Raw genomic sequence first — 13,876 nt, forward strand, 5'->3', positions numbered from 1 at the left:
GCATGAAAATGAAGTGCCACTGTCTAAATATTTATTATGTTATAGACTCAGGCCTTTTCCTTATACCCTCGTCCCAGGAAATTTGCTAATATATTAGGTTTCCAGCTTCGACTATTGAAAAGTTTGTAGGGCTTATTTTTTAAGACAAATCTCATGTTGTATTGTCTTATTTGTTTATTTTTTGCTTACCCCGTACAGTGTCGGACAGCCAGAGCTGGACACCCTGTATAATTTAGTCTAGACATACCTGTACAGTTCAATTCGGCTTCTACAGCCTTCCCTTCTTTGTCCAACACGTGACGGTTGTGGTGGTGTTTGTTTCTTTTGTCCCACAGAGCTGGACGACTTTGCACTGCGATAATTATTTCCTCCTTCATTTCACTACTACTGCCGTTCACAGTTATTAAGAAAAACTAACCAACACTATAAAAACTTTTTAAAATACAGAACCGTAGGCATACGTAGTCACGTACTGTGTCGGAGTAGCGCCCAGTGGAATAGGGTAGCGGTTGGGGAGGGGTAGAGTGGTAGGGGGGCCTGGAACGCACCAATTACGGAGAAGCCTCCCGATGAACCTCGCGGTACACCGCTTGAAAAGACAAACTCGTTTGTCTTTGAAAGCGGTCCCGCGCTACCTCCTGGTGAACCGCGAGGTACACCTCTACCTCGACCTGCTCACTATGCGCGCGCCCATAACACACAATGTATTTGTGTTACCTCGAGGTACCGCGACCTCTACCTCCACCTCCACCTCTTACCTCTTCACTATGCGAGCACCCTTATACATTGTCTCAGGATTCAGCTGTTACAGCAATTGATTGTCTGGTCAAATGGATAATCAATGGATTAGTATTAATTTTGAAGACCTTGTGAATCCTTGATTTATAATATAATATATTATATGTATTATTTTTATTTGAAAATCTGCACTTATTGAGGAGAGATTTTTCTCCATTATAAGTCAAAGTTTTGGTGGTCTTTATATTACCTATTTATCGTTCCTCATAACACTTTATTTAAATTTAAATCTGTAGGTGCTTTTAAATTGAAATATTTAGTTGCTAAAACCATCTCTTCAAATTTTGACACCACCTCCTAGCTAAACACTACTCTCGTATTGAACCTGTAACCTGTTTACACTTGGGTTGTGATTTTTACTTCAGGCATTTAATTTATTTCAAACTAAGTATGAAGCTTAAGTTCAATTTGGTCCACAGAATATTGTTTAGAAAAATTTGTTCTAACACTCATATTTTTATTATTCTTGTAAATTAAGTAATGTGTGATTTATCCTCTTGATAATTATCATTATTTTTGCAATCAAAATTATTTTAATAGATGATCACAGCTTTTTAAAAATATTTTATATCCCTAAATTGTTAACATTTTTATCAGAACCTTGGTAATGGATAAATAAATTTCCAAAACGTCGCCCTGATGTATTTTATTAATTTACATATAAAAATAAATGATGAAGAAACCTATGCTCCCAGAAATAGTCTACAATGATTCGTTGATTAATGATTTGTCTAACTGCAGTGTCCACAGCTGGTTGAAGGTCTCGAGGGTCGTGAGGTTGTCCAAATTGCTGCACATCCCGATGGGAAACATTTCCTGGCTCTGGCCTCCCCTCAGTGCCCCGCATCAGGGCAGAGTGCTTCTTCTCACATTCTTTCATCAGCTGCATCACCATCATCATCATATGTTGGCACAGGAGGATGTCCAGAAGTAGATGGAATCACTGGGAAGGATGCTGAAGTGACGGGAGAGTTGGGAGGAGGGTATGAAGTGTTGTCGTGGGGAAGTGGAGATGGAGGAAGGCTAGGGCATGGAGACACCGCTCCAAGGGATAAACCCACTCCCATCAAAGCGTTATCTGGGCGGAATGTGATTCACATTGCTTGTGGAAGTACATACAGGTGAAGAAAAACTTTCCTTCTCAAATTTTTACTTTTATTTGTTTGTATTGTGTTAAAATAGTTTCTTCTTTAAGAATCGCTCCTACTCTATATCTATTAATAAAGTTAAAGTCAGCTGTGTCGTGACTGGACCGTGGGTGGGCAAATTTTATTCATTATTCATTTTTAATGCTCAAGTGTTGTATGAATTGCATCACCTTAAAGTTGTGACAATGTTAAAGGTCAAAATAGTTGAGCAATGTTATCATGAATCGAGGTTTTTTGTGAAATAATGTATAACAAGTAAAAGTATTTAAGAATGCATTATACCAGAGCATCTCTTTCAAGTTTCATATTTTGTCAGCATTAATTTTATTTAGCATTGAGTCACCCTGTGAATGCCAATTCCCTCTGGTAATTTTTGTTTATGTCTTCTCAATAGTGCTGCTGTAACTGCTGATGGAGAGATGTATACCTGGGGAAGAGGCAATTATGGTCGTTTAGGTCATGGAACTAGTGAAGACCACAGCGTTCCTAAAGTAGTTGCTGCTCTTAAAGGTAATATTTTGTTAAATTTCAAATGAAGTTTTTAGTTTTTCTGTTTCACCCCTTGTGAATTTTAGTCTTACCTGTGCTGCAATATTGTGAGAATGAGATTTTTTGTGATATATTATCAGTTGAAAGTATATTCTAATCTATCAAATCATTCTTTATAGGACACCGTGTTATTGATTGTGCTTGTGGGAGTGGTGATGCGCAAACTTTGGCTTTAACAGATACGGGTATGGTGTTTTCATGGGGTGATGGAGACTATGGAAAATTAGGTTAGTAGTGGTCTGCAAAGTTTATGATATCCATGATTTTTATATTTTTCTCATTAATATTTTTTATGTACATATTTATTGAAATTTCATTATTATAGCAGTAATCAAATCAAGTAATTGCCATGGAGTAACCCCGGTTTGACATTAGTATTTTAATTGCAGTGCAATAATTTTCATTTACATCTACCTCATAGTTGGTTTCCTGTGTTCTTTTTTTACACTGTGACAGTATTCTGAAGTTGATTCTCATAGACTTGAAATTGAACTACGGTAGACTCCTGATTATCCGGGCATGATGGGGAGGGACGGCACAAATAATCGGAAAACACGGAGAACTTCACATCAATGTCTTGTGATGTTCATAATTTACGTTAAACAAACAATATATTATTATTTATGCAGCTATTCTGCTATTTTAGAGTGCTTCCCGGACTCAATGAGAGCTTTCTTCATCAGTTCGCGATCTTTTTAGCGGCGATATCATGGTTGTACTCGTATTATTAATGCTCCATGTAAGGCCTGGTTTCGAAAACCACTCATCCGTGGCTGTGTGATCGCAGATACAGAAAAGTGGTTTGCACGAATGCTTCAAAACCACTGCTCAACGTCGGAAACTCCACGTGTCAGGCACCACGCCACGCAGTCGCGTCTCGCACAAGTGCCTGGGTTGCAACTGCTGCCGGACATGTATCCGTGATCATGGAGCACGGTCGCGCACTGCAAGGCTTGGAAAACATGAACACGGTGCTCCTGTGAATGCAGCAGTGTGCGATCTCTTCCGTTTTACGAAGGGAATTCTGAATGAAATGATAAGTGTGGTGTATGCTAGCATTAATGCAGTAATTCCGATGATATTGCTTCCGATTTTATTTTTTTTTTATTAAGATCGTGGAAAAATTGAGCGAATGAAAATCATGCACAGATAATCTGCAACCCGGATAAACCGCAGCCAGATAATCGGGAGTCTGCTGTACTACAGTTGAAATTGAGTAAATGTATAAAATATTTGCCATTTTTGATCTGGTTATTTAAAAATCTTGCAATAAAGTATCAAAAAAAGTCTAATTGTGTTGTGCTCTTCTTATATTGTTCATTTTGCCTTATCTGACAGAAGTCATAAGTCATACCATAAGACCTTAAATGAATTAAAAGTTTTTAAAATACCAAAGAAGATAGTGAGACTGATGTGTAGTGCACCCCTTTGGGCTCCATGTCGCCCTCTTTTTAAAAAACTCTCCATTCTCCCAATTCCATGTGTTTACATGTTGAATGCAATCATTTGTGCTAAACGCAATTTTGGTTTGTCTGCTACCTCTTATCCACCTTCTATCTTTCTCTTACATTTTCTATAGGAAGAGGAGGGAGCGATGGCTCTAAAACACCTCATCCAGTGGACCGTCTGGGGGGTTTGGCTGTGACAAGAGTATATTGTGGTGCTCAGTTTAGTGTTGCGATTACCAAATCTGGAGCTGTCTATACATGGGGAAAAGGAGATTCTCACCGTTTGGGTCATGGCTCTTCAGAAGACCATGTGCGATATCCTAAGCTTGTTGAAGGTCTCTTGGGTAAGTTGATAGTACTTAATCTTAGTGCCATACCCAATGAGCAGATTGTGTTTCGTCTCACTGCAATGGTTGATGCTATAACAGAAACAAAGATACAGTAAAACCTCTTTACATCGTAATGGAGGGGACCAAAATTTGGGCAATTTGATGCATGGAGGTTCACTATAGAGAGTTTTTAGTGATAGGCACCATTTTTTCGTATCCTTTGGAAATGAAAGGCACTGATGCCTTTTAAACCATTATATTTATGTGTTTAAGCAAACATGCATGCATTAGTGAACTTGTATTTATTTTTTAATGATAACACGAAGCGAGTGCTATCGCATGATTTTTACCATTACTCGAGAGAATACGATGTGATCTCTCTTAATTCAACAGTCACTTAAAATGATGAGAATAGTTGGATGCCTTTTTTTTCTTTTTTACTATTAGGTATGCTCTCATATGGAACAAAATGGCCACAGCTAATGATTAACGTGAAAATTACAACATAATAAAGGTGTATAAGAAAAAAATATGGGTGAAACATTTATCGCTGAAAATGTCAATCCATGTACGTGATCGCGGCTGCATTAATGGTCTCCAGTTGTCTCGGTACGATTTGTGGAGGTAGTTAGGCTGTCTCGGGGGTGTCCCTTGATATGATAAGTGGAGGTTTTACTAGATAAAAAGGTTCACTACAAAGAGGTTTGCCCATAAATTTACATGTAAATCTGACGGGGCCGTAGGGATAGTATGAAGTATGGAGGATTATGATGTAAAGGGGTTCACTACGTAGAGGTTTTACTGTATTTAATAAGTGGGGGTGTTGTAGTAGTAATAGTATGAAGTATTTCAGCATCCCTAATTTTTTTTCTGCTACTAAATCATGCCTTCACTCATTATTTTGCTTTGGGGGTACCATTCAATCTTAACTCGGTTCAAATCTTTAGTTGACCCCTTGGACACCAATAACCAAAAATACTTAAGGTGCTGAGGGGCCCTGGGAAAGGAACTAGACCCTCTACCCTGAATGTGTATTACCCATTACCTGTAGCTTAGTCTGGGATGAGCACTAACCTCACCTATCCAAACCTAACTTACAATTGGGACACTGTGTGATTGAGCAGTATGATTATAAAGGCTGATATGAATTTTTTCTACATTCATGGACAGTCTCTCCCTGTTAGCTTGGGACATGGCCCTGGGAGGCATCTGTCCTCTTAAAACTTCTTTTCCTGTAAACAAATGTTGTTTAATTAAATACTCTCCTGGCATCATGGTAATCCACATTTTGTCGTGCATCCTTTATGCTATGCATGCTGGCTATGTTCATGCCTATGTACAGGCGGTCCTCAGCTTTCGTACAATTCACACTTTTGTACGTTCCAAATTGACACCTTGTACTTGACTTTCGAACGCTAAATTCAGACTTTCGAACGTAATCTGTATTTTTTTCCCCGCGATGTTTATTGTGCATCCCAACATTCAACACTTTCATATGGCAGCATATGCAGACAATACTAGCGTATACGATCGAGGGAAGTGTTGACTTAAATCAAGGTGATATTTTTTAGAAAGACACTGCCTGCTATAAGCTCCTTTACCAAGAGAAGAAGAAAGTTGTAGTCCAGCCTTCACTGGAGAGATTTTTCAATAAAGGGAACTACACACCATCAGACAGCTTTCATTAAAATTAATAGATAAAAGTGCTTCTTTGTAATTGTGTTTTTCCGTCTGAGCGTTGCTTAATTCACGTACGACATGTACTCCTTCAGCAATGATATTGCATGAAATATCATCCAAATTCCAAATATCTTTTGGAATTTTTGAATAACATATGAAAGATGTGTGATCGTAGATTTCACCCACTTAGGAATTTTGATGTAAAAATTTAAAGGTATCAGTAGTGTGGGTTCAACAATTGCATTTTGTTATGCTTCTTGATATGTCTTTTTATTTTTAGTGGACATCATAGGTGGAATGTTAACTTAAACACCAAGAGAAAGTTTCACTTGGACCCAATGTAATTCTTTTTTTTTAACTTCTATTCACATTTTCTGTGCATTTTCAAAAGAAATTACATAATGTGAGGAATTAGATTAATTTATTATTAACCATTAGTTACTAATAATAAAATCTGTATAAAAAATAAGGTGTTAGCATGTATATTTCGCTCTTTGGGAACATAATCCCTAATTAGTATGGAACTTAATGGTTCGACTTTCGTACACATTTTCAGGAACCCATTGTGTGCGAAAGTCTGGGATAGCCTGTCTATGAATGCCATTTCCCCGAATTCCATTGTGAATTTCTTTAATAACATTGTAAAACTGTGTGATTATTAAGGAATGCTTTTTCTACCTCCTCATTTAGTTTTAAATTCTTTTTTATTCCACAGGAAAAAATGTCAAGTCAGTAGGTGTAGGCTCAGCTCATGTTTTGGCTTTAACGGAAGATGGAGAAGTGTATGGTTGGGGCCGCAATGACCATGGCCAGGCAGGTGGAGCACTGTTAGGTGATGTTGGTGCCAGTTCTGCTGCCGGAAATGCTCCCCCTGGGGTGGCAGCTTCTGATGGGGGAAGTGGTGTACCTGGCAGAGGTCAAGGAGGAGGAACAATGGGAGTCAACGTTCCTACCACATCATCATCTTCTATATCAGAGCCTACATTAATGGCTACTTTGAAGGGGAAAGTTATGGCTGGTGTTGCCTGTGGGCCAACTCAGGTTAGCAGATACCAGTTACATCTTTTTAGGATTTTTGTTTTATTATAAATATACTTGCTAGTCACCATAAGTGGGATCTAAAAAGTCAGGTTTTCCCACCTCTCTAGCCACTCCCAGAACTCAAGCCAGGAATAGTCTTTAATAAAAACATTTTCTATGTCATTTCCACAGTTTTTTTTTATATTTACCTTGCTGTTATTCTATAGAGCCACGTGTTATAAAGTAGATGACAGGGAAAGGTCTTTACCAAGATTGCTACTTTCTGAAAATATTGGTGTTCCTGTTTTCAATGTGTCCTATTGTTACAATCATACCTCATTTTATGCCTCTTACATCAGTTATATTACACCAGGAAGCATTTACATCTCTCCAAGTAAGACTGGCCTAATGGCAACAACCTTAATCACTTCCCCTTCAACTGGCAGGAAACTTCTAACAGAAAATGAATTCGTAGTATTTTTCAAATTCATTCAAAACTTAAAAGTTAGCTCAATTGTCAGCTTATGCTTTGGAATTCAGAGAAAAAAAACTGTTCATGAATATTAACAGATTCATGGGTTAGATGTCTTTTGCTCCATACAGTGATCTAGTATTTTGTAGTTTTACTATGGGTCATTTTTCTCTGATTATTTAATGTAAAAACCAGAGTTATATGTAAAAATTGAGGTCATATTTTTTATTTATACTATGTATAAGTATTTGTTATAAATCATTGTTTTTTTTCAGAGCTTCACATGGAGTGTTATTTGTCATCCTGGAAGGACTTCTGGTATGGGAATGTCCGGCATTGAAACTGTTGGGGGATGTAAAGATGGCTCTGTTGTCAACTCATTACGGGTACCTTTTGTTTTGGACATCACCACTGAGCGCACATTTGTTTTCATCGACCAGCTTTTGGCTAGAGCATGTGAAGGCCTAGGTCCAAATCTCAACTGGCCTCCTCCACCTCAAGACAAAGAATGCTTAGCAGTTGCTAGTTTGAATCTTCTACGTCTTCAGGTAAAGTCATGGATCGGTTTTCATGTTTACCCTAGTAACATTAGTAGAAAACTGGGAAGAGGATTAATTGATTCTTCGATGTGATAGTTTATAAATTAAGGAAATGGATGCAAGTTGTCTGTGCAGTAAGAAATGTCATTCTTATGTTTTTTATGGACTTCACCAATGATGAGCAGTGTGTCAATGAAAATACCTAATCTGCTACAAATATCAGATTAGAAATTGCAAACTTTACTCCTAAATACAAGCAGATATGCCATTTAAAATCTTATTGCAATGCATAATATTTCATACTCATCAAAATGCTTGGCACCTTGTAACTTTCAGTTGAGTTCAAAGTCTAATCATTTGAGTAAAAGAAGCATTGGGTATATTATTAGGCCATTTTTTTTATATTATTATTATGATAGTTGTACCTTAGCAGGTACCATTAATAAAAGGGCCTATTTTTATTTCAGCTTCATGCCATTATCACCAGTGGCGATGTTTTATCTGTTGGTCTTGGTCCTGGATCGCAGCTATTGGCTTCTCTGAGACAACGAGTAATGGATTTGGCCATTGGTGGAAGTGGAGTTGGATTAGCCTCAGTTACATTTGATGATGCTTTTACCAGTTCCACATGTAGAAACGTAGGAGTGGGAAAAGTTCAAGCTGCAGCACAGGCAAATTTGCAGACTGGATGGAGTATTTTACTCCCTACTGCTGAAGAAAGGGCCCATAAACTGTCCACATTGCTGGCATTGACTGGTAAGAAATTGATGTTAGAAATAAGATCAACCATCTGTGGATGACTACTTATTTTAACCAAATGCTCAGCATTAACTAGCCAATGATAGAGCTAGTAATGTCACTTGACTGATATCTTACATGCTTTTCCTTTATTCCTTGCAATTCAAGCATTAGGGATACTATAGGAGCGACATTATTGCATTGACATTCCCAAAGTCAAGAGTTACTGCTTCCATAATTTTCAATTTGCCACATGATATTTCAATACCTTCATATCATTTTGTAGTAAATATAAGAATATGGAGGTATCAAAAAATGCGGGAAAAAATTGTTAATTTTTAATCTTCCTCATATTCAATAACTACACCTTGATCGGTATTTGTTTGTAAATTTTGTTACTGTGCAACCTCCATAAAACGAGACCCCACGATCCCCAAACAAACACTCGCTATAGCGAATTGTCGCTTTACCGGAGGTGGAGCAAATAATAGCCAATATACCTATTGCGAACAGTTATACAGGAACAGCAGTGGTGCAGCGACAGAGAAATTTCTATCCGATAAACGGAAGCGTAAATCCAGACAAAAGGCGATGTTTTTTTTGCATCAGTAAATTTCCTTATTTTAATGACAACTATTCAAACAATTTAAAAATGCCGAACTGAATAAAAATCATGCAAAGCATTGCTTTGTCAATCATTATGCCAATCCACAATGGACAAAGCCTTTTTTCTATGTACTTAACTAGTGCATTTACGTGATCATTCTATTATTTTGGTATTTCCCACTGAAAACTCAAAAAATAACTGATAAAACTGTATTGCGGTTATTTAATGCCTCATATGCTTCCATTGGTGTATGTATATTGTTCCAGTACGTTAAGCGGCAATTAAGTGAAATAACATATTGCATTTGTTTCTTCAGACGAAAACGGTGGAAGGTTGTATAACGATCGTGCCTCGGAATACTTTTTCTATCATATAAGGTAATGTCTTCATTATGTGCATTAAAAAGTTTGCTAAGCAAGCAAAATGATGTGATAATAAATTGCCTTTTTTAAGAAAAAGTTCCTTTTTGAGTGATACGCTCGCGATGTATTTGAAATAATACATTGACTTTACCAGGGCACTGCAATAAAAACGATTTGAATTAAAATTGGTAATGTAAGAAAAGGTAGTAACGTGATATTAATTCTCGAAAAAATATAACGCAGATATTATGCTGATGTCACTTGCGTAAAACAAAAGCAAGATGCAAGAAACTGCGACGAATGTAACTCACATGGGTAATATTTGCGGCAAAGAAACGGAAACTGATGGACCCTACGCATCTGATGGACCCTAACGCCAAAAAAACGTACAAGTACGAATTTACTGATTTAACATTCTCAATAATGACTGAGAAACATGAAAAAGGAATGCAAAAGTTTTTAAATTAAATAAACTAAAAGCGCAGCATCAGCTCTTCACATATGCCATCTTAGGCAGCGCAGAATGCATACGACATGGTGCCAAACGAAAGTCAGTCGTTCTGTGAGTTCTTCCACGGCCACCAGGCTTGGCCAGCTGGGTGACGTAAGAGAGCGTCAGTGCGACTCCGACGATTGATGCGAATAGTTCACCCTTGTGAATAGTACATTGTGATCGTGACTACTACTTGTAACCGCAACAGAGAATAAATACGCCCATCCGGGCAATTCACGCTGAGTATCATTGTATCGTACATCCTACACCATCGCTATGGCGCACTAACTACCTCTAGAAGCATCATTGCAAGAAATACCTCGTACTGCAAGGGTTTTGTCGGGGAGTAGGTTGTAAAAAGAGTTCCGTTTCGTCTATGTTATATCACGCAGGCATAAGATACTTAGGATCGGAGTCCACTTCTTCCACGACTTTGGGTTTACACCACAGGCATCACTAGCAATTATGATGGGAGATAATGCTTTGGCGCTTTGAATTAGTATAACCAACCTTCCAAACTCTTGAAGTTCTCGATTCACAATCTATCCCTGAAATATTCCGCTTTAGGCTTAGACATACCCTTTCGCAAAAGATTGAAGTGGGCAAATCCATCCGAACAAAGCTCTTTCTAACTCTTCATGGTCTGCATTCCTTGGGCGCTTTTGTTTTTTTATTGAGATGAGCAAATAGGAAGATAAATTAATTACACCACTCTCATATTACTCTATTATTTTTATTTTCTTGATTAGATGTGTTTGGTGTTTTTTTGGCCACGGTGTCTACCGTCAAATGCTTTCTATTCACTCAACTCACGGACATGCGGGTATGCTGCCGACTGCTTTCTGCCGCCCAAGGAATAAAAGAAGATCAAGCATTCGCGAATGTTAATGCCACAATATTTTCACCAAAATGAACTACTTATTAATCGAACGACAGTTTACTACATGAATTTAAGACTGAGCACTCCTTGCTAACTTCATTTCTAACAGATCGCAAGAAATTGCAGAGATAAGGGACTCTTGGTGAAGGTTTTCCGGCGAAACTCTCGCTATGGCGAGTGCCAACAACAAAAGGGCCTCGTAAAAACAAATTTTTTTACGTGCTTATTATAGGGTCAATTGGCGGTGCCTCGGCTATCTCTTCTAATGGCGGGGGTCTCGCAATAGCCTGTACTTGTTTTAACAAGGTTCCACTGTATTTAAATATGCTCACCATGTAAAGGAATTAGTTGTTGACCCTTGATATGGATAATTTGCTATTTGCATTCATTGAATTTTAATTCATTCGATGATTTACTATCTATCTTGGACAGCTCCATGGCTTAATTTGTTGCATTTTACAGTGTAGAATGTCAGCAGTTGGTTGTTATCAATTTTATGAAAAGATGTTTAATAATCTAAAACTTTGTATCTGCTTTTAGGCAACTTAATCTTGGTGGCTGTTTTCTGTTCGTGTTGTAATCTCATTTGCTTTTCATACACCGTCATTGATATCCAATTTATCTTTACCAGTTATTTCCTCATATAGTCAGTTTTCATGTTTGGGGTGGATCGCTTTGCAAATTAAGTTATCAGCTAATCACCACTGCATTATTTGTATCATTATTTCATGAATTTAATGATTAATTTGGTATCACATTTCTTTACATTTTACAGCTGGTTATGATCAAGCAAATGTTAGTCCTGGTATCCACTTCATGACAGATCTGCTTGTGTCAAGCTTGATGGCTGATGGTGGATTGGAAACTGCATTAAAAGCTGCAATATCAGGTAATTAAGTGGTAATATTGCATGTTTCATGTGAATTGTTTTCAATCATTTTACTTTTTGAGCTCTGGTAGCTATTTGGTGAATTTTTGATGTTGCTGGTTACAGAAATATTTAATTTTCCATGCTTGTTTTTGTATTTATCTTTGTACAAATTAATTTATAAAATAAATGCATAGGTAGGGACCCTGAAAAGTGGTAAAACTCTAGGAAAAGCGATGTTAAAAGTCATAACCTCGGAGATTCAAAAATAGCCCAGAAATGTATTGGAAACATGAAATGATATGAATAAATTATTCTATCTAATCTTTATTGATGATAAAAGAAATGCACTGAGATATGTACGTCAAACTCCCGATTATCTGGGCTAATGATAGGAAGAGGCGGCATGAATAATCGGAAAACAAGAATAATCCAAACTTTCACTTTAATTTTGATTATTAACTTAAATTAATCAATCTATTATTATCTACTCACATTTTATGTTATTTTAGATTGCTTTCCGAAATAATTAAAGAGTTCCTTTTCCTCACTGTGATCTTTCAAGCAGCAATAACGTGATTGCGCTCGTATTCTTACTGCTCCGTCTAATACCTGGTTTCCGAAAACCACGGATCCATGGCTGCCAGATTACAGATTCAGAAACGTGGTTTGCAGGAATGCTAAAACACCACTATGCAATGTCAGAAACTATACTATCAGGCACCTTTCCACGTCAAGCACAAGTTGCACAGGATGCAGGTGCTGCAGGACATGGACACACGATCACTGAGCATGATCACTCACCTCGATTCTTGGAAAACAGGGACACAGAATTCCCGTGATGGCAACTGGCACACAATCAACCCATCACCCAGCAGTGGTTATGGGAAACCAGGCCTTATGGCAAACTGTCTATGCAAGCAAGTGCCAGACTATGCCTCATGCTATCTCTACTTTCATTTCCTCCACTGCCTTCACCTCTACCCATCTGCTTCCACTTTTTCCTTCCTCTCCAGTTTGACCTTGACTAGTCATGGCGTAAATATGCCTGAATGCGACATAATCTGCAGCTCCCTTGGGCCGCATTCACCGCACTAGAGTCCACGGCAATAGTTGTGTGTTTCCGATATGAAATATACTTTTTATGATCATGATTAACATTTTTCTCAATTTACAATTGGTTAAGCATTGAAGAACCTCTTACAATTACTCAAGAGTTTTTTTTCCTGATTGTCGTCTGCAATGCGAGATCAGAAGTCCAAGTAAACTTGAAACATTCCTTGTCAGCAAGCAAATAAAATAATTCCATTTTATGAAGGGAATTCTAATGGAAATAATTGACCTGGTTAAGCCATGCATTAAAATGCAAATATCCTGTTGCTTTTGCATCCGATTTTATTTTTATATTATGAATATTGCGGAAAACATCAAAGGAGTGGAAACTCATGCACAGATAATCTGCAATACGGATAAACCGCACCCAGATAATCGGGAGTCTGGTGTATATCCAAAATTCAAGGCATTAAAAAGGTGAGTCGACAGCTGAGGAAATTCACAAAAAATCACAAAATTTCAGGGTCCCTATGCATAGTTAACGTAATAGGTATACTTGTCAGTTGTATCAATCAAATTTTGCATAATCTTGCTGTAATCAAACAATCCCTGATTACCATGTGATAGGGGCTATTAGCCCAATATCACTATGATTTCTGTACACCACCACTTTGAGCTTTCACGTTTCATGTGCTAAAACTTACAATTTTAAATAATGTATGGCCATGTTTTGCTTGGCGGCTGAGCTTAAAGCCACCGAGTGCATCCACTGGATTGGGGATCGTGGGTCGACCTCTAGATATAGAGGTTAGTAGCAGGGTAAGCGAGTTCTCTCATGAAATAAGCAGAGAATGATACTTCAATTAAATTGTCTAATTAATGAAAACAAGTA

At 37.7% G+C, this 13,876-nt stretch overlaps 1 protein-coding gene across 4 annotated transcripts in view; it reads left to right on the forward strand.

Moving 5' to 3' along the window:
* Nucleotides 1-13,876, forward strand: part of LOC124156259 (E3 ubiquitin-protein ligase HERC2) — a 149,075-nt gene that overhangs the window by 22,949 nt on the left and 112,250 nt on the right. For all 4 annotated transcript variants that reach the window (XM_046530682.1, XM_046530685.1, XM_046530684.1 and 1 more), the window contains exons 11-18: nucleotides 1,540-1,919; nucleotides 2,341-2,456; nucleotides 2,615-2,722; nucleotides 4,075-4,287; nucleotides 6,668-6,993; nucleotides 7,720-7,992; nucleotides 8,451-8,739; nucleotides 11,839-11,952. In XM_046530682.1, coding sequence (XP_046386638.1) covers nucleotides 1,540-1,919; nucleotides 2,341-2,456; nucleotides 2,615-2,722; nucleotides 4,075-4,287; nucleotides 6,668-6,993; nucleotides 7,720-7,992; nucleotides 8,451-8,739; nucleotides 11,839-11,952 — 1,819 coding nt within the window. The remainder of the gene's footprint in view (nucleotides 1-1,539; nucleotides 1,920-2,340; nucleotides 2,457-2,614; nucleotides 2,723-4,074; nucleotides 4,288-6,667; nucleotides 6,994-7,719; nucleotides 7,993-8,450; nucleotides 8,740-11,838; nucleotides 11,953-13,876) is intronic.

This window comes from Ischnura elegans, chromosome 3 (assembly GCF_921293095.1).
Source record: "Ischnura elegans chromosome 3, ioIscEleg1.1, whole genome shotgun sequence".
In the NCBI taxonomy this organism is placed as follows: Eukaryota; Metazoa; Arthropoda; class Insecta; order Odonata; family Coenagrionidae; genus Ischnura; species Ischnura elegans.